General features: G+C 40.1%; 1 protein-coding gene across 5 annotated transcripts in view; it reads left to right on the top strand.

Annotated features, from left to right (window-relative positions):
- The window catches only part of TRPS1 (transcriptional repressor GATA binding 1), a 212,907-nt gene that overhangs the window by 27,775 nt on the left and 166,940 nt on the right, over window positions 1-18,192 (top strand). For 3 of the 5 annotated variants that reach the window (XM_021385768.1, XM_021385770.1, XM_021385772.1), the window contains exons 2-3: window positions 8,904-9,062; window positions 12,082-13,010. In XM_021385768.1, coding sequence (XP_021241443.1) covers window positions 9,026-9,062; window positions 12,082-13,010 — 966 coding nt within the window. In that variant the 5' untranslated portion in view covers window positions 8,904-9,025. The remainder of the gene's footprint in view (window positions 1-8,903; window positions 9,063-12,081; window positions 13,011-18,192) is intronic. The other 2 variants (XM_021385769.1, XM_021385771.1) reach the window with 1 other exon arrangement.

The following is an 18,192-nucleotide window of genomic DNA, read 5'->3' as shown; positions in this document are numbered from 1 at the left end:
TCATCTCTGTCTTCTTGTAAAGCAAGCTGTCTTTGTAGCATAAATCCAGTTGTACTAGATTTCTGGGGATAAGAAATTTATAGCTGATGTTGATTCCACTCAAGATGGCTATAACTATTGTGAGATATTCGCTACAGAAATATCACAGTTTTAGGTCCCATATCAGTTAATCGAGTAATTTTAGGAGCTGGATTCCCTCCTGATTGCTAATGGTACAAAGATCACTTTTGCAGCCTTATGTCTTGCGGTTTATCAGATCAAACTTTTGCAGGAGTAATTATTTACTCTTGACTAGTCCCATTTTGGGAAGAATCTGCACACTGATGCGTGGCTGAAACATTTATCTCTTGGGTTGTTTTAAATAACAGTTGTGGATGTTCTGAAGCTATTTCTAGATTGGAAAATTAGAAGCAGCCCTAGCTGGGATTGATTGGCATGGGGAGAGCAAACAGCAACAGATTATTGATTGGGCAGCGGCTTGCTGAACAGGATGACATGGTCTGTGCTCAGCCAACTGGCTTATGTTTGGCAGTCCTTTCACTCAGTTGTGGTTATCTTGCCCCATCTGTGTTGGACTCTCAGCCTCTCCACCTAATTGGCTGTGTTAATTTGTAGCCCGCACCTTCAGATCTCAGGTACATCCCAAATTCCTTTGCACAAGTTGCAACATTACTTCAAAGAAGGTGCTGTTGTAGCCTCTGCAAGTAATTTTGGGACTTTTTGTAGACTAAAAGATGCCAGTGAACCCAGAAGTTGCTTTAATAAGTTGCTTTCTTCGTAAGTGAAAACAGGACAAAAGCTTTCCATTTTTTGTGGGATGAATCGCAGCGCAACGAATCAGCCTGACATCGTTGCTGGATATTTCTTAAAACTGGCGAGGTGTTGGATTGGGGATTGAGGTGGGAAGAAGGCAACGGAGGAGGAAGACAGGAGCGGAGTGGTAAGGCTCGCTTGCTTGTAGGAGGCTTTTGAAAATGGAAGTCTGTAGTTGAACCTTTATTAACTTTTTTTTTAAGATAAATTCTAGATCTATTTTTAAGGACACTTAAAAATTGATGAAAAAGAGTTGCAGTTAGTGTCTAGATCATTTTGAAACATATTTTAAATGGGAAAACAACTGTCCACTTCTGTGTGTTCTCTTTGGGCTGCAGATTTCTATTTGATTCCTATCTGTAGTTTTTGTTTGTCCATACGTTGCGGTGTGTAGATTCTGCAACCTGTGTTGTCCTTGTGTTTGTGGAAATCATGTATTTAACTGTCAGAAAAAAAATCCGTTTTTGAATCTTTTCTGTATGTGTTTTATTATCCTGGCAGATCACCAAGGTTTAAATTAAATTTCCGATGTCTGTACGGTCGAGGCTAATGTGAAGGCTTTTGGCATTAGCCTGCGACGCAATACAGAATCAAAGCCAGTGGAGTAAGAAATCTCCTATCACAAGCTGAAAGCTAGATTCATAAAATCACTTATGCAGGCATTATGAGCTTTTTCCCATGGAACGTTTATGTGAGAGCTGGGCAAAAACTGATTCGAGAAGAGCATTATTTGCACTGTATATATTCATCCAGCAGTCAGCAGCTGAAACTGGCACCCCTTGCCATCTGTAAAGGAATGTCAGTGCATACAGCCCACAGCCACTGCAAAGATGCATCGACAGAGGCTCGAGGAGTCTCCTTGCTCTGCGCCCTCCTTTCCCGTCTCACTGGAATGAATTGGTAAACAAAAATCATGTTCCGTAGTGAATGTGCTGTATTTGATTCTTAGGGCCATTTGAAAAATGTTTCTTGGTTTTAGAGCAAGTTCGTAACAGAACATTACGATGGATAAGTTGTAAGAGTAGCTTTCTTGTCGGCATTTTACTTCATTCCTCAACTCAAATATAAATAATAGACAAAAGGAGCAAACAATAGACGTACCACTCAGTGAATCCATTTTCAGTTGCTTTGGTCATTTTTTTATTTTACTTTGTTTTAAGAAAGTGTTTCTGAACTAGTGTGGAGACTGTATGATCTGTACTGCAACAGAGATCCTTTCCTAGGTAACGAGGATGCTTCCAGAGGCAAGGTAATTCACCACTGCTTTGGCTGGAGCTGCTACTGGGCTCCAGCATCAGTTCTCTGATTTCTGACATGTGGCCAGAATTTCTTGAATAGGCACAGCTTTCTGTTTTGTGTGGAGAACACACAATCCACTCTTTTGTTGTGGTTGCCACTGCTGTTGTTTCTCCCTCATTCACAGTGGAGAGTGGGGTTACTTGTGCCGAGTGCAAAATCAGTGCCGAAATCTGACTTGCTTAAATTTTATGTGATGTTAATTTTTGTGATAGACGTAAAAAGTATTGGAGATGTAGTATGAATCCGCGTGTATTATGACCTCCATGTCAAGAGGACGTATTGGTGATGAAAGTTTTATCTGTCACAGGAATATCAGGATGAGAGTTTACTGGATGATTCAACCCAAATGTATAAAAACCATTTGTATAGAGATTGCCAAACATTTTCCATTGCTTTTCCTTTTATCTAAATTCTTGAATATATTAATAAAATAGTCTGTGTTTGGAATGTATGGCTGTGGGATATATGGAAACTCACAGCATGTGGGGGGAAACGTTAGAATAGGGAAATACAATAGTTTTGTAAACTTTACGTGAATACAGGTACATAGTATATAGACTCAAGATTCAATTTGCTGATCAAAGCATCCAAATAACTTTGGATTTAATAATGTCAGCAATGAATGCTAATATATGGAAATTGAAAAGCAGGGAGCAACAATAGCTAGCCACGCTTACCTGTATTACCCTGCAGCATGTAGATTTACATTTTTTTGTTTTGTTTTGAAATCGCTGTTTGGAAAATGCGTGTTCTTTTTCCCTTCTTCCATACTTCTGAATGTGGGTTCTCATGAGCAAGCTTAGACAAGTTTCAAACTAAACAATAGGGGAACATCAGAACCTTTGAAGGCTCGGCTTGGATAGGTACCCAAAGCCAAAGTCTGCTTTGATGTACATGGGCTCAACTCCTTTTGCCCTCGGTTGCCCTGTCTTACCTATGTAACTTGTGTCTGGAAACTCTTGCCAGTTTTTTTCTTTAGGGAAAAAAAAACCTGACATTTTTGCAAACTCATGTTCGTCTTGGTTCTAGTCTGGCTGGAAAAGTACAGCAATAATGCCCTCTCCGGTGATGATCTAATATTGCTGTTTCAGGTCCAGGTTGTAGTCTTCTCACTTTGTAGTTTTGATACAACTGAAATTTCAACCCTGTTTCAGTGTGGGATTTTTTTTCTCTGCCTCTACATCGAAAGAAAATTATTTGAACTTCTCTGGAATGGTAGCCAAAACCATACTCTTTCTCTTTTTCATCTCCTAAATAATTTTTAGTTCAATTTGACTGAAGTTTTGGGCTAAAGAACTTGGATGTCTTCTTTCTTGCATATAGTGAGCCTCACCTAGCAGAGGAAGGAGCCGCGATTCTCATTTGTGCTTCTCTCAGAGTCAGCGAGGCTTTTACCATTAGTGTCAAGGAAAAGAGGATCAGCCCCTTGTATGTCTAATGCAAAAGAAGGGATGAATCACTTGTAGCTGGACCTGGTTGGTCCTGCCTGGGAGCCAGGTCACCTTCTTTTTTCACTCTGTAGCACTGTGCTTGCCTCTGCCAACACACTCAACTTGGTTCAGTTCTGAGTCATTTACAAACCCTAAGCTCCCACTGTCTTCAAAGGACATTTGGATTAAAAAGAACATCATGTTTACTCAGGCTGAAAAGAAATTGAAACATTTGAGTTTGCCGCACCTTCCAGAATAGTTTGGGATGATTGCTTTTCTACCTTGTGTAAACAGGGGGGGATGTGGCAGATGGACCAACAGTCCGGAGGACCTTTGATTAATCCCAATTGGCAATGCAAGAATGAAGGGAAACTCCAGTGGAAAGAATCAAATTCAAAATGCTGAAATTATTTGCTCTTAATAGTTCATAATTAGATTGTAAATGCAGAGCTACACTGTACCAGGATCGTCATAATGTTCAGATAGACACTGGATACTTTTATTGGAAGTGAGGATGTACAGATTTATTTAACAACAAATCATAGAACATGAATGAGAGATAATTAAAGGATATAAACCGTCTTACTCTTCAGAAAATAAGCCACTGTCTGAGTGTTGAGGATTAGCAGCGATTTATTTTTCACAGAGGTAGGCGATTCTGTGTCAGTCCAAAGGCAGTGAACCTTCTTCGGAGGATCTAGTGTTGGCCGTTCTCCAGGGCAGAACACCAGGCTAAGTGGACCTCTGGTCTCATCTAATAGGGAATGCTCTGCAAGCCTCTAAAGTGTAACGACTGCAAATTAATAGAATAACCAGAAGATTCAGTGAGGATGGTAGGGTTTTCCTGGGAGGTGTCAGTCCTGGCAGAAGTCAGTTATTTCACTGCAGTAAGCAAATCAGGCTGAGTTCTCCCTGCAGTGCAATAACAACAGATTGGGAAGCATGCAAAGCAGCATCAATATATAAAAATTAAACTACTTTTAATACACAAAGCTGAGTTTAGATAAATGCAGAGCAGGGAAACAAAGACACAATATTCTTTTAAAGTATGGCTTTTTTATGTTGTTTCGGAGACTAATTTCCATATAAATAAAATGTCATCTTATCCTGTAACTGTCATGATAAACTGGAGCATTTAGGCTTTTGCGCAGGGTGCTCTTTCTGTACCTTATTAAATTACGGGATCTTGGTCTTTTGCCAGGTGCCAGGTTGAAGCTCTCTCTACTGAAATGCAGGGGGGCTGTGGGCCTGGAAGGCGCAAGGAACCAGGTTCAGTGCTGAGCTGAGAACCCTGCTTGCAAGTTGCCTGGAACACCCTCATTTTTGCATCTCTCTCTGTAGATCCTTTCATTTACTCATAAAATGTCATTTGTATTAATTTTCCTGTTTCACAAGGTTTTCCAAGGTTTAACAGGTTGTCATGACATAGAGAGCTTTTAGATGCTGGATTGAAAGCAGAGGCAAAGCAAACCTTTGACTTCTTGGGTTCCCATGTTCTGGATGGCTAAATGCAGAGGTCTGCTGGCAGCCAACTCTCTGCATTGGTCTGCCGGTAAATGCAGAGCTGCAAAGTCCTGTGCTCAGGGTCCTGCAATAGGAGAAGCACTTCTGGAATTCTTGGTTTTGGGTCCTGGCTACCCGAATACTCCAGCATGCATGATAAATCACCTTTTGCCTTCACTTTCTCCTGAAAGTGTCTACATGATTACCTCGGTAGTGAGCTTAAAGTGAACTAAGTGCCTGGAAGTTGGCTCAAACAATCTATTTTGAAATGCTGCTCCTAAACTCTCTGAAGTGAGCAAGTGTCTGCTTTACACCCATAGAAAGGTTAGATTTATTCCAGTGGCTGGATGACTACTAATAATGTGCTGTGTTCTTAAGCATATGGTAATAGAAAAGATCATTTTGAATTAATTTGCTGTGAATTAATAAAGAGATTTATTTGATGAGAGTTGTTTGAAGGTGATGACACTTCATAGCTGAACAGGATTTAAGATGTCCAAAAATGCACCTGTAGAGATTTGAGAATAGTCAGTGTTGGGAAAGTAAATTTTAATAGGAATGAACAAGCTTCAACAGAATACGACTTTTTTTTTTCTTCCTTTTTCATTTATCTCTTTCTTGTAAACTGCTGAAAAAAATTGCAAACAGCTCTTGGTGAGCTGGTGGTTAGGGACCACATAGAAGGACTTGGAAATGCAGCAGGGGAAGGGATGTGGTGAGCACAACAGCATTTTGCTAAAGGACTATAGGGCTCTGAGGTATGATTTTTCTCCTTGCATTTTCTAGATTAATAAAGCTATCATGACTTCAGTGGAGTGTGCATAGTATAGAATATCAAGTAGATACTTTGACCGAATGAAGCATCTGATCCTGCCAAATGTTACTGATACGAAGAGACGTGTTCTACTCTAATCAATGACAGGCAGGAAAGACTGGCTTGTAGAAAAATATATATATAGCTTAATAAGCACTTAATAATTAATTGCTCTTGCTTAACACTATGGTATCCTAGTCTTACAGCTTCCCGTGTGATGCATTTGAAGAAGTGGGGGAAGAGGTCTTACTTGAAGAAGGAGTTGCTTGTAGTTAAGGCTATTCTGCCCTCCCATGATTTAGGATCTGATTCTTGAGTTGCTTACCCAAAGTCTTTTTTCTTCCCTTCTGTTCTCAGCAGACAAAGGTGAAGATGAGAGCTTTGACCAGTCCTGCCTTGCTGTGTCTCAGTCTAGGGTAGTTTGCATTTCATGTAGACCAGGGAGCGCATTTGATAATCTTCAGCAGAGACAGCGTAGGACAATTTCACCCGGATTATCCAGTGTATTTACAGATGGTGATTATTATTAATTTTGAAAATGCTTGGATTAGAAAAGGCCTAAGGCTTTGAACTTGGGGCTATTCTGACGGTCTCATTGGCTTTCTGGTTGTGCTGGGGGCTGCACAGGGTGCAGAAGTTGTCTCTCAAGATGTGAGATTTTTGGCTTTAGAGCCTTTGCTCCTTACAGCTGCTCTGCTGTTGTGGAGAGAGTGGGGAAAACAGTGTAAGGTACCCGTCTCCAGGCGGGTTAGGGCTTTATGTGCAGGATAGAAGCAGATGCTTTGAATGCTGAAGGGTTTTTTTATATAAAGCTGTGCAGACAGTCTTTGTAGCCTATTTATGTGTAATAAGCTGGGTTTTGTTTTTTGTCCTGGTTTTTTTTTTTTTTTTTTTTTTTTTTTTTTTTTTTTTTTTTTTTTTTTTTTTTTTTTTACTATGAAAGAAAAAGAGAGAAATTAAAACCACAGCAGTATTTTCCCATGCGGCTCTGGTGAGCATCCTGCAATCTCACATGATCAGCTGTCCTGGTGGGGTGGAGTGTGGGAAGGTGTCAAAATATGTCTCTCAATTTTTTTTTTCTTAAAAGGGAAAGCCAGATGAGTGCCAAAAGCCCTGTTCTCTTCTTTAGCCCTGCAGTAACAAACTGCATGAGTGTATGTTATTAAGATGATAAGATTAAATTTCTAGCTACTAACATGCTATCACAACAGCAAAGGGGGATGAAAGATCTTGAAAAAATTATGAAAATTAGCTTGACGGTCTCCTTTTAATAATAAGATGACTCCCAACCCCAACAGACAGTGTAGGCTAGAATTCCACAGGGCTTTTTTGTGGTCCTAATGATTTTAATAATACTTTGTGCTATGTAGCACCTTTCATTAGAGGATCACAAAGTGCTTTACAGTCACTAATTAATTAAGCCTCACAACACTCCTGTGAGATAGGTAAGTATTAGACATATTAAGCTGAGACACTGAGAGTTAATGATTTTTTGCTGCATTATTCTGGCAAAATGATGGATGTTTAAGTGCTGTATGTGTATTATATATGCGTGTGGGGGTGTGTAATATATATGAATGTAGAAGTATTAATTTTACTGTACCTTAACAAAGAGGCCCTACTTGAGCCTGTTGAATATAAATGTGTATTTTCATGTAACTCGGTGCAGCAGCATATTGATTGATAACATCACAGTCTTCTTAGGCCCTTGACTCAGTTTGCTGTTTGTAGACTCGTACAGATATTATTCAGCGTTGTATCACGAGATTCAGACCCGTTTATAAATTCTGTTAAAAAGAGAGTATGACTAAGACTTGACCTAAACCTGCAGAGCAAGCAGAAGGCAACAGCCATACTGTTGCAATAGGCTTTGATGACAAGTCATCACGTTCAGTAAAAGTAATGAGTAGCAACAGTGACCCATTGTGAGAGCTGATGATCAGCAGATAATTAGCTTTTGTCTTCACCGCTCATAAGAAACTGTTCCTTATCAGAATTTGCTTTTTTGCTTTCTTTTTTAAAACAAGTGCACTAGTCACTATGGTAATTCGTTATTCTGAATTACAAACTGATTTTGGTGGAAGATTCCACCTTCTGCTTCCAGGTACAAACTGATGTGACTGCAAAACAGAGAAATCTCTGTCAGATACAGGAATAGGGTAGAGAAGCTGTGCCTGGTTTTGAGGGAAACTATATGTAGCTGTTAGTATTAGTTCAACTTGAAAATAGTAGAGGGTGATAGTATCAGGTAAAACAAACCCACATGGTTTAAAGGATAATTTCAGTGTTAGGAAAAGAAGATACTAACCCCTGGATTATAGATGAGTGCTGCAGCCCGGGACACTGTTTGCAGAGCTCAAGACAACTTTTCATTTACATCAGGCTTAGTAATTTTTTTCTTCTATTTTGGAAAAAAGACGGTTTGCAGTGATGAAAAGGTAGTTCTGTCCTTATGTCTCTGTCTGTTCAGCAGTTGGCCTCTGCTGAATGGCCAAGAATCTTGCTTGTTATTGTGGTGGCATTTTTGAGATGTGACTGGTTATCCATTAGCAACTAAACTAATACCACTAAATTCATTGCAACTGAGGCTCTAGGCAGCCAGCAGATGAGAACTTGCAATTGCTGACTGCATTGGAATCAGTTATTCGTGTGCCGTTTTCACTCCCTTTTAACCCAGTCCCTTTACAATAAACACACAATACCTGCTGATGCACGTGAATTTTTGAGGTGCTTTTCTACAGCATTTATGCAGCTCATTTTTGAAACTTACTTACAGCTCATTTTAAACTTACTTTTTGGTGGGCTTCACGTCTAAGACAGTTTTTGCTTTCTCGTGTGTGTGTGTATGTGTGTGACTGTCTAAGGAGAAGACAGCTATGGTATTTCTCATGGTTAAGGGAAGTAGAAAACAGACACTATTTGTGTAGTGCTGGCTAATAGATGCATGTGAATGTACAATAGGCATAACAATGTTTATAAATAAAAAGCATATTTTGAATACATAATTTAGGAAGGAAAACCTTTTTTTTTGTTTTGTTTTGCAGATATACAGATCAGCTCTCAAAATGTCTTCTGTGTCTTCCGTGCATCTTCTAAGACAATTGCATTAGCCTGCCTGCTAGTTGACTAATAGAATTAATAATTGTAAAAAGCACTCTAAAGCCACATGCCTTATGAAGTCAATGCTGGGTATGATTTTACAAGTATGTGATCCATTTTTTCAAGTGAAATTGTTAACTGAAAACATTCTTGGCACACAATAAAGCATTGTGCAATCTGTTATTTGTCTTAGAAATAATAATTTTAGAGTGGCTATATTCTTTCTGTATCTAACTTATTACTTGCTAGGGGATGGTTTCGTCAATTTAGGAGTGCTACAGATGTAGTTTTATTTACATAATATGTCTCTGAAAAGGGATAGCGGTAGAATTTCAGCGACAAAAAAATACTGTCTTCTTACAGTCCCCTTGAGTGGATATCAAGCAAATAAATAGCAGAAGATTTTTCAGGAATGAAAAGTAAAAAGGGGAGAAAATCCTTTTCGGTTGAACTTCAGAAAGTTTTTATGTTTAAATCAATGTTGTCTTCTTCATTTTCATTCCCTGAGTGTAGAATGCTGCATGAAAAAGCTCCGTAAGGCAGTTATTTTTTCCCTTCTCCATTAACGCACAGGCATACAGATAGGTCAGGAAAACTTGAACTGAAGTATGTAAATCTGAAGTACTCTCTAGTTAGACAGCGTGCAGCCCAGGTTTTTCTCTTCTCTGCTTTATAGGGATTTTTTTTTCTGTCCTCTCTGACTCTCTTCTGTCAGTTGCCATGAAGATAGCAAAATCTCTAAACTTTCCTTATCTGCCAAAAGTATCTATAACAAAAACATTGTAAGACATTGCATTCAGTCTTGTTTAATTTTGACTGAGGTAACAGCTACAATGTTTACTTTCTTGATTTCTGATTTTTCTTCACTGTGCACAGTCCGGGCTCCTCTCTCTGTCCTCTAACTGCCATGAAGTGCATTTAACCAGTAGTTATTTTAGAAACAGTTTGAGCTGTGCACCCAGGTTCCAAGAAGAAAAATACAGGCTTAGATGAACACCTACCACAGATGCCCACCAGTATTTTTAGTGTGTGTCAACCAAGAGCATTCATGGATTCCTGCAGAGAAGCAGCAGTGCTAAAAGGACTATCTTTATACCTTGAATTATATATGTGCTTATGTTGTTTTAGTAGGCTGAGTCTGTAGTGTGATAGTTCTCTTACCACAGCAGGAAATATTTCTTTTCTCTTAGTTCTGAGTGATTTAATGGTTCAAAAGTTATTGGGGAAAAAAACAGTAAAATTCAGTGTACACATATCCTTGTAGGTGTGGTTGACGTTAAAGAGGAGGGACCTGTTTCCAAAGCATACGTGCCTCCTACAATGAGGAATCACAGCAGGCATTTAAGAAATGTATTAGGGCCACACGGAGTGTCAGAATTTCTGTAATAGAAGCTGGCATTCTGTGTGAAAGCCGTCTCCCTGCAGCCCACGCTGCCTATGGATTGGCTCAACCACGAAGACAACAGAGCCAGCCCAAGACACAAGTTGAACACTTCCCTTAAGAAATTGTCTGTTTTTATCGACGTAACATGCAGTGCCCTTTCATGTGGAGCAGATGTAAATAAGAGGATGTACAGACGCCTGTTCTTTTATTTTTAACCTCTGTCCCCAGCCGTACTTCTCAAAGTACTGTTTTGAGAAGGTCATCCTTAGCTTTCAAAGGTCTGGATTTAGCACCATTTAGAGTGCATCAGAGCTGCTCCTAGAATCACCAGGTGGTCCTCCCTTTGCAGAGCTATAAATACACGCACACATACATATACATATATTTATAGTGCCTCTGCACGTGCCCAGTGATGACGGCCCTGGGAATGGGGCTGGGGCTTGAGTTTGCAGCTTGCATCTTGTGTGTGGTTCTGCAGGCTGCTGCCACTGGACCACGCGCAAATTGGCAAGGAGAGGCATCCATCATTGTATACAGCACTGGCAAAGATAAGAGCATAGAAAAAGTTGTAGCACATCTGTCTTCTGCCCATAGCTAGCATGTGAACACAAATGGATCAAAGCTGCTGGTGGTGAATATCAAATCCAGAACCATGCAGTGGAGAGTGCAGGGAAGTTCTATATAAATTTTTTTTTCTGAGTAGGCCGGGGAAGGTGAAGATGTGTAGTGCGTCAGGAATTTGGCTTATAACCAGAACACACCAGGTAGTTTGTGTCCCACGGTATCCCGTGTCCGGCTAGCAGCTCATTCACTGGTGGCAAACTGCTTCCTTCTCTCTGCTCCTCATTGCTGTCCTCTCCAAGCTCTGCTAAGTGGATGCGGCAGGCATGCCTGCACAGTCAGCAGCAGTGGCCTTGTCTGAAAAGTGGGGCTGAGCAGAGGGGGCTGGTGTCCTGGGAGCCATGTGGGTTCCAGGTGTTCTCTGGGTAGATCCCCGCGCAGCAACACAGCCATGTCAAATGTCTGGATCCAGGCCTGTAAAATTTTATTGACAACGGGCTTCCTAATAAAGTTAGTTTCTCATTGTTTGGCAAATAGAACTAATTACATGAATAATGGACTGTGGGGCCAGACTCTTGAATATCCGTATAATCCTGTCTGAAGTTTATGGGCAGTACAAGGGGGAGCTTTTGCTATAGAGAAACTGATACCTGCTTAGGAAAAATACTTTCTCTGAAACCTCAAAGTTGCTTACTCTCCTAGATCTGTTTCCTTTATAACTTAAGTGCTCCTGACTATGTCTTTTAGGTGTAGTTTTGTGTTAAGTTACATTACATGTGCTTGAACAGTGTATGCACGTTAGTCTGCAAAGGCTTATTTTTTTGTCTTAGTTTTTAAAACACATTTTAAAGGAAATGTTTATTTAACGTTAATTCTGCTGGACTGTTATGTTCAGAAAACATAATGAAAGATGTAATTCACTCACTGCAATGGCAGTGTTTTCATAGGCTTTGAAGTTCTCTTAGTTGAGTTCAGTCTCATGTGACCATTTTATTTTAATGCGAAGTTCCAGTTTGCTGTGTAGACTAAGAACCTATTTGACAAAACTTGTCTGAAAATCTGAGGTATTTGTATAGCTAAGAATGAAGTACCAGACTTATAATTTATTGTGTATCTTGAATAATTCTATAGGGGTTTTTTTGCTCTTTTTTTTTTTTTTCTTTCTCTCTCTGTGGTAGATATGGTCCGGAAAAAGAACCCCCCTCTAAGAAACGTTGCTAGTGAAGGTGAGGTACAGACCCTTGAGTCTACAGGTACTGAAAGTGAAGAGTCTGGAAGGAAAAAAGAATTTTCCGCAGAGCAGATGCAAGAAAACACTGACCAGCCTGATGCGGCAGAGTTGAATAACAAGGAGGAGCTTTGCACGCATGTCCAAGAGCCATCTTCCAGCATTAAAAAAGACTTGAAAAGCTCAGTGCTGAGTGAAAAGGCTGGCTTCAATTATGAAAGCCACAATAAGGGAGGAAATGTTCCATCCTTCCCTCATGATGAGGTGACAGACAGAAATATGCTGGCTTTCTCATCTCCAGCTGTTGGGGGAATCTGTGAGCCCTTGAAGTCTCCTCAGAAATCAGATGCAGATGACACCCAAGATGTGGTCTGTGCCCCGTCAGGAGATGCAGCAGAGACAAATGAGGAGCATCAGATGTCGCCAAAAGCTTCAGATGAAACAGTGCAAGTGCAAAGTGGCCAAGCTGATGGCCAAGGCTCAAGCCCGGTCCCCATGGCCTCAAAAAACCCACAAGTGCCTTCAGATGGGGGTTTAAGGCTGAACAAATCTAAAGCAGATTTGTTGGTAAACGATAACCCAGATACGGCGCCTCTGTCTCCAGAGCTTCAGGACTTCAAATGCAACATCTGTGGGTATGGTTACTACGGGAACGACCCCACAGATCTCATCAAACACTTCCGCAAGTACCACCTAGGACTGCACAACCGCACCAGGCAGGATGCTGAGCTCGACACTAAAATTTTGGCTCTCCACAACATGGTGCAATTCAGCCACTCCAAAGACTTCCAGAAAGTCAACCGCACTGTGCTTTCAGGGGTGCTGCAGGACATCAATTCCCAGAGGCCTGTCTTATTAAATGGGACTTACGATGTGCAGGTTTGTATTTTTCCAGTCTCCCTGCTTCTGCTAACTGCCTTCTCAGCTGCAAAGTCGATTGTTTGCAAAGCCTCTCCTACCTACGCAGTTAAAGTATTTTATGTAACCTGCTTAAGCCTTAGGAACCATTCGGGTCTGCTTTAGCCAGAGTTGCTGCAGGTCTGCTTAGCATCTTGTGCAGTGGAGGAGCAGTTGGCTTTTTGGCCAGTGATATTTCAGTGTAAAATTTTGTCATTCTGATAATCAGTAGTAAAAGATCATACTCAGCAAACAGGCGAATTGCTGCATCAGTAATCATATCCGAAGGATTTGCTGTCATTGAAAGAAAATAGCAAATAATAATGAATAATAACAACCAGATAGACAAAAGACAGCAGCTGGAAATTAAAAATGTAATCCTAAATTATCAGCTGCTGGGAGTCAAGATTTGGCTTATTGGTTATTAAGATAAAAAAAAATGACAAGTCTTGGCGGTGCTACAGTTGTCTAGTGCCAGATAAACAGGATACACAATGGGTATTTAAAACGTTTTTAAGAGTAACAGCAACGCACAATGTCCTCTACTTTAGTGAGCATGCCTCAGTCATCTTCTCATGTAACTTGAGCAGTGAAAATACTACTTTTCAGATGTTGCTGAAAAAAAAGTAATCTTATTTTTACCATAAAGAAGTGGGGTCAGAAGTTTTTTTTTTCTTGGAGTTTGTACTAGTTCCTTATCAGTTAATATACAATTAGTGGAGAAGAGTCTGTGGTGTTGCATTTTTTTTCAAAATCCTTCCATGACTGTGCTGAAAGATACAGAGAGATGTTGTAGAACGCCTCAGTACTCTGGGATAAAAAGGTTCAGATTTTAAGAAAAAAAAAAATCCATACTAAGGTTTGCATACAAAGTGAGTTCATATGTCCATCTCATTTCAAGAGCGTGTTTGCATAGGATGTGATGTCTGACCTCATAGCACTCAGCAGACAAAACATTAGATTGTGTTTAAAAGAAATTACAGAAAGTGGAAGATATTTAATAACACTTGCAGAGGCTGTAGCTGTAAGAAAACCCAGTTTGCAAAATTTCTAAGATGGTTAATACCTAACTTCAAGTAAGAAGCCGGAACAGGAACACAAGTCAGGAACTTGAAGCTTTTAAAATGATTTAAACTTTTCCTCTTTTTTCAGAAACTGCAACTTCTTTGTGGAGCAGCAAATCAAACTAAAGTTGTTATTATGCCTAAAATCTGCAATCTTTGAACTGCTGTCTTATTAAAAGATCACCTCACTGTCTTGTGCCAGACGCTCTCTCCTGTCAAACTGTGATTAGAAAGCAAATACGTGATTTAGTTGAAGGAGGTTAGAAGTGAATAGTGTCAGAATGTGAAATGATGTTTTATAATTAGCAAGTAGTATGATGTTAATACCTGGATTTCCTGCTATAGTTTCAGTTTGCTGACTCCGGGGACAGCATCTTAAAGCAACTGATCCATGCTGTCAGGAAGACATTCTAACTGGAACAGCTCAGGCATACAGTGTAGAGGAATTTGAGTTTCTAAACACACTTTCATTTCCTCCAAACAATTGTTTCGTTAGGTCCTTAGTTATTTATAGGAAAGTTTATGCTTGATTAGAATGAGCTGGACACTTTTCCAATGCAGTGCTTTCAGAAATAAAACAGATGTGAGAGCTATCTCAGTTTGAGCTGATAGAAGTAGAAATAAAACAGCTGAACCTAGACTATACTTGTCTACTAAACCCTGGCAGTTAGATACTGCAGGGAAGACAAAAAGCGGTAGGAAACAGCCCATAGATAATCTACTTAAGATCAGTCTTTTCTCAGACAAAAAACATTTTCCAAAATAGAGCAGACAGCCTATACAATGTTGGCAATTTATTTTAAAGAAAAAAATTGGATCTGGAAACTTAATTTTTAAGAGTGCTAATTTTCCCTGCCCAATTTGGGAAGAGAAGATTAAATAAGCTTTTGTGCCAAATGCCGTACTTCATCACTTGCACATGCACCAGATGTTGATCCAGAACATGTCAGAAGATAAGTAACTGATTAATATTTTTATGCTTTCTCCTCCCCCACTCTCGATACAAAGCAGCTTTGTGAGATTCATAAACACAGTAAAAGAACATTTGAAAATCCCCTTTGCACCCACACATGTTTATGTTGCTACTATGTCCATTTTGGAGGGGATTTTTTTCTCAGGCATCTGAATGTCTGGCATCTCCTGCAGCAGTGAAGGATTGCACTGCTTGGAGCTGCAGTTAAAATTGTTTCAAACTCCTGCACTAAGCGAGGGAATTGAGCCCAAATAATTGGTTCATATAAATTTGTATAGGTATGAGGCTAAAGGGAAATAATCTCTTTGTACTTAACTTGAAATAGTAGTGGACTGAACTTAAAGTCTGATTTATTGATCCCTTTGCACTTAACAAACTGTTCCGTTGTAGCTGGAGTGGAAGGTATTGATAGATTTATGGTCACAGGCCAGGGAGCTGGGTGCAGAAGCCAGGGGATGAAGATGAGTAACTTTGATCTGGCTCACAGTGGTCAGCTGGAGACAGCCATATATGAAGATTTGCATTAGTGAGGCATGCTCTTGTGCGTCATAGTTTGCATTCATAACAAAAGCAAAGAAAAAATATCTGAATGCAGAACAAACCAACATCTGATATCTGTAGGTAGGGATGTGAGGGTGGTGTCCCCTTTGCTAAAAATATTTTTGGTTTTAGAGCACAGGAGTAAAATGTGTTGTAGAAAACTTTTTTTTGTTTGTTTTAAAGAAAAATAGAAAGACCTCCCCCCAGGGCACTAAACAGAGGTTTTATAGGTTTTTTTGTACTATAGTCAGCAAAACAGTGCAGATACACATTTGGCTTCACATCACATCCAGCTAGAAAAATATGGGGATTGTGTTTTGTAATACATAAAGAGGATTTCGTTGGGAACCATCTAAATAATCCAAGATTTCTGGCCTTACTGTTTTGAAGACTTGTATTTGATTTGAATATTTAATCAAGCAAAATTCCATTGTCTTCTCTGAAGATGTGATTTGGTTTTGAAATTCTCTTGTATATATTCCACCCGTTTTCTTCCTTACAGGCTTTTATTTCATTGAGTTATATTAAATTGAATAGGACTGAGTAAATTCACTGAGCTGTTTTCTGGAAGATTGACTTACTTTCATGTCTGGATTTTAGAAAACATTTGCTAGCACATCTCTGAATTCTCAGAGAAATGTGTTCAAAGCTTTAGTGCTGTTATGGGAATAATACGTAGGTTGCTCCAAAAGTAATGCCTCTTATTTATTTCCATGGAAACTACAACAGATACGAAGACCACAATAGCACTATTGAATAAAGCAGTTTCTCAGCTACAGGCAGTTTTTCAACGTAGTCGTTACCGTTAGCTGTGCATTTTCTCCAGCAGTGAACAAGAGCATGCATGTCATGCTCGTAAATATCTGCACCAGTGGAGGTGACCACTGTTTCACAGCTACTCTGACAGAGTAATCTCTAGGAAAATATTGGCCATGCAGTCCATATTTCATTGGCCCAAACAGATGGAAGTCATGAGGTGCCAAATTCAGACTGTATGTTGGATATGGTAGGATAGTGCAGCCAGGACTGATAGTGTGCTCCACTATCTTCAAACTAGTATGGGGCTGAGCAATATTATGTTGCAAGAGAAAGGTTATGTTCTTCTCTGACCTGACTCTGGAAGTTTAAGCCTTCCTCTTAGTCAGTGTCGTGATGCAACAGTCAGAGTTGATGGTTTGTCTGGGTTCCAGGAAATCCAGATCACTCCATTACTATCCCAAGAAAGTGCACATCACTGTACCTACCTGCGGAGGGCTGTGTCTTGAACTTTTTTTTTCATGCAGAATTCACATGTTGCCATTCCACAGGCTGCCGTTTTGACTCTGGCTCATAGTGGTGAACATCACATTTCATTGCTGATGGTGATGTGATCCAGGAAATTATCACCTTCAGCCTCGTATTGGTTCAGTAGGTCCCAACAAATGTGTATAACTTTTTGTTCCCGTGAGCATTTGTAAGACCCAGCTGGCACAAATGATATTCCAACATTGCCACCATCATTTCCAACACATTGAAGCCAATGTTCAGCCCCATACACAGTTCCCTGATCGTAATCAGTTGATTTGTTCAGATGAGCTGGTTGAGATGCTCTTCATTTCATGGTGTGACAGCTGTGCAAGGCCATCTGGAGCATGGCTTGTCTTTTCATGTTACTGTCACCAGCACTGAAACACACCACCCACCACCTCACTGTGCTCCCATCCACTATTTAGTACCCATAAATGTTCAGCAAGCATTTATGAACATCAGTGGGTGCCATTCTTTCTGCGTGGAGGAATTCGGTTATCTTTGCTTCGTACACACTTCCATGTCAGATGCCATTTTGTCAGCCTGCCTCTGCTGTCATCTGTCACACAGAAACAAAATGAATATTGTTGGTAGGGTTCAGCTTCTACTGCCACGCCAACAGCATCCACCTCTAATAATGTGGGCCAGCATAATGAAATAGGAGGTGTTACTTTCAGAGTGGCACTCATATTTGCAGTCAGTTCAATGGATCAACTTTCGCTGATACCACTTGCTACCTTTTCTTCACATTTAGTTTATTGATCAGTCTCTGTAGGCAGCTAGATCTTGCTGAGTATTTTAGCCTACAGATGGCTTTGTGTACGTGCCTAAAGCAGTGAACTTCAGGCCAGATCTAAAGACTAAAAGTATAATTCAGCTGACTAAGTTAACAGCTATGATGCTGAAAAGCACTGCTTTGCTGTTGTGTGATTGAGTTGTCTGTGTTTGGTCTTTATGACTCTCTAATGTCAAGGATGGAATGGTCTGGAGACAGGAAAGTTGCTAGCTAGTAGGTAGGAGTTTTTTTTCCATCCCTAGATTTTGTAATGAGTAGTGAGTGAGACGGCTTCCAACAGAAAGGCTAGAGGGTGCTGTCTTCCACATGGCTTATAGCAAAGGGTAGGAGATTGTCCAGTGAGGAAGAAGTGGGCTTGAATGCCCTCTGACAGAGCAAGGAAAGGAGCCTACTTTTCCTGTTTCCTGAACAAGTGTTCAAGCCATTAGGCTATTGTCTAAAAGGGACCATGACCCCATTTCCTGATATGTTTTAAAAGAAAACAGCATCCCAAAAAGAAAGGAC

Source organism: Numida meleagris, chromosome 2 (genome assembly GCF_002078875.1).
Source record: "Numida meleagris isolate 19003 breed g44 Domestic line chromosome 2, NumMel1.0, whole genome shotgun sequence".
NCBI classification, from domain to species: Eukaryota; Metazoa; Chordata; class Aves; order Galliformes; family Numididae; genus Numida; species Numida meleagris.
Note: the sequence above shows the minus strand (reverse complement) of the source record. Positions and strands in the feature narration are given on the sequence as shown.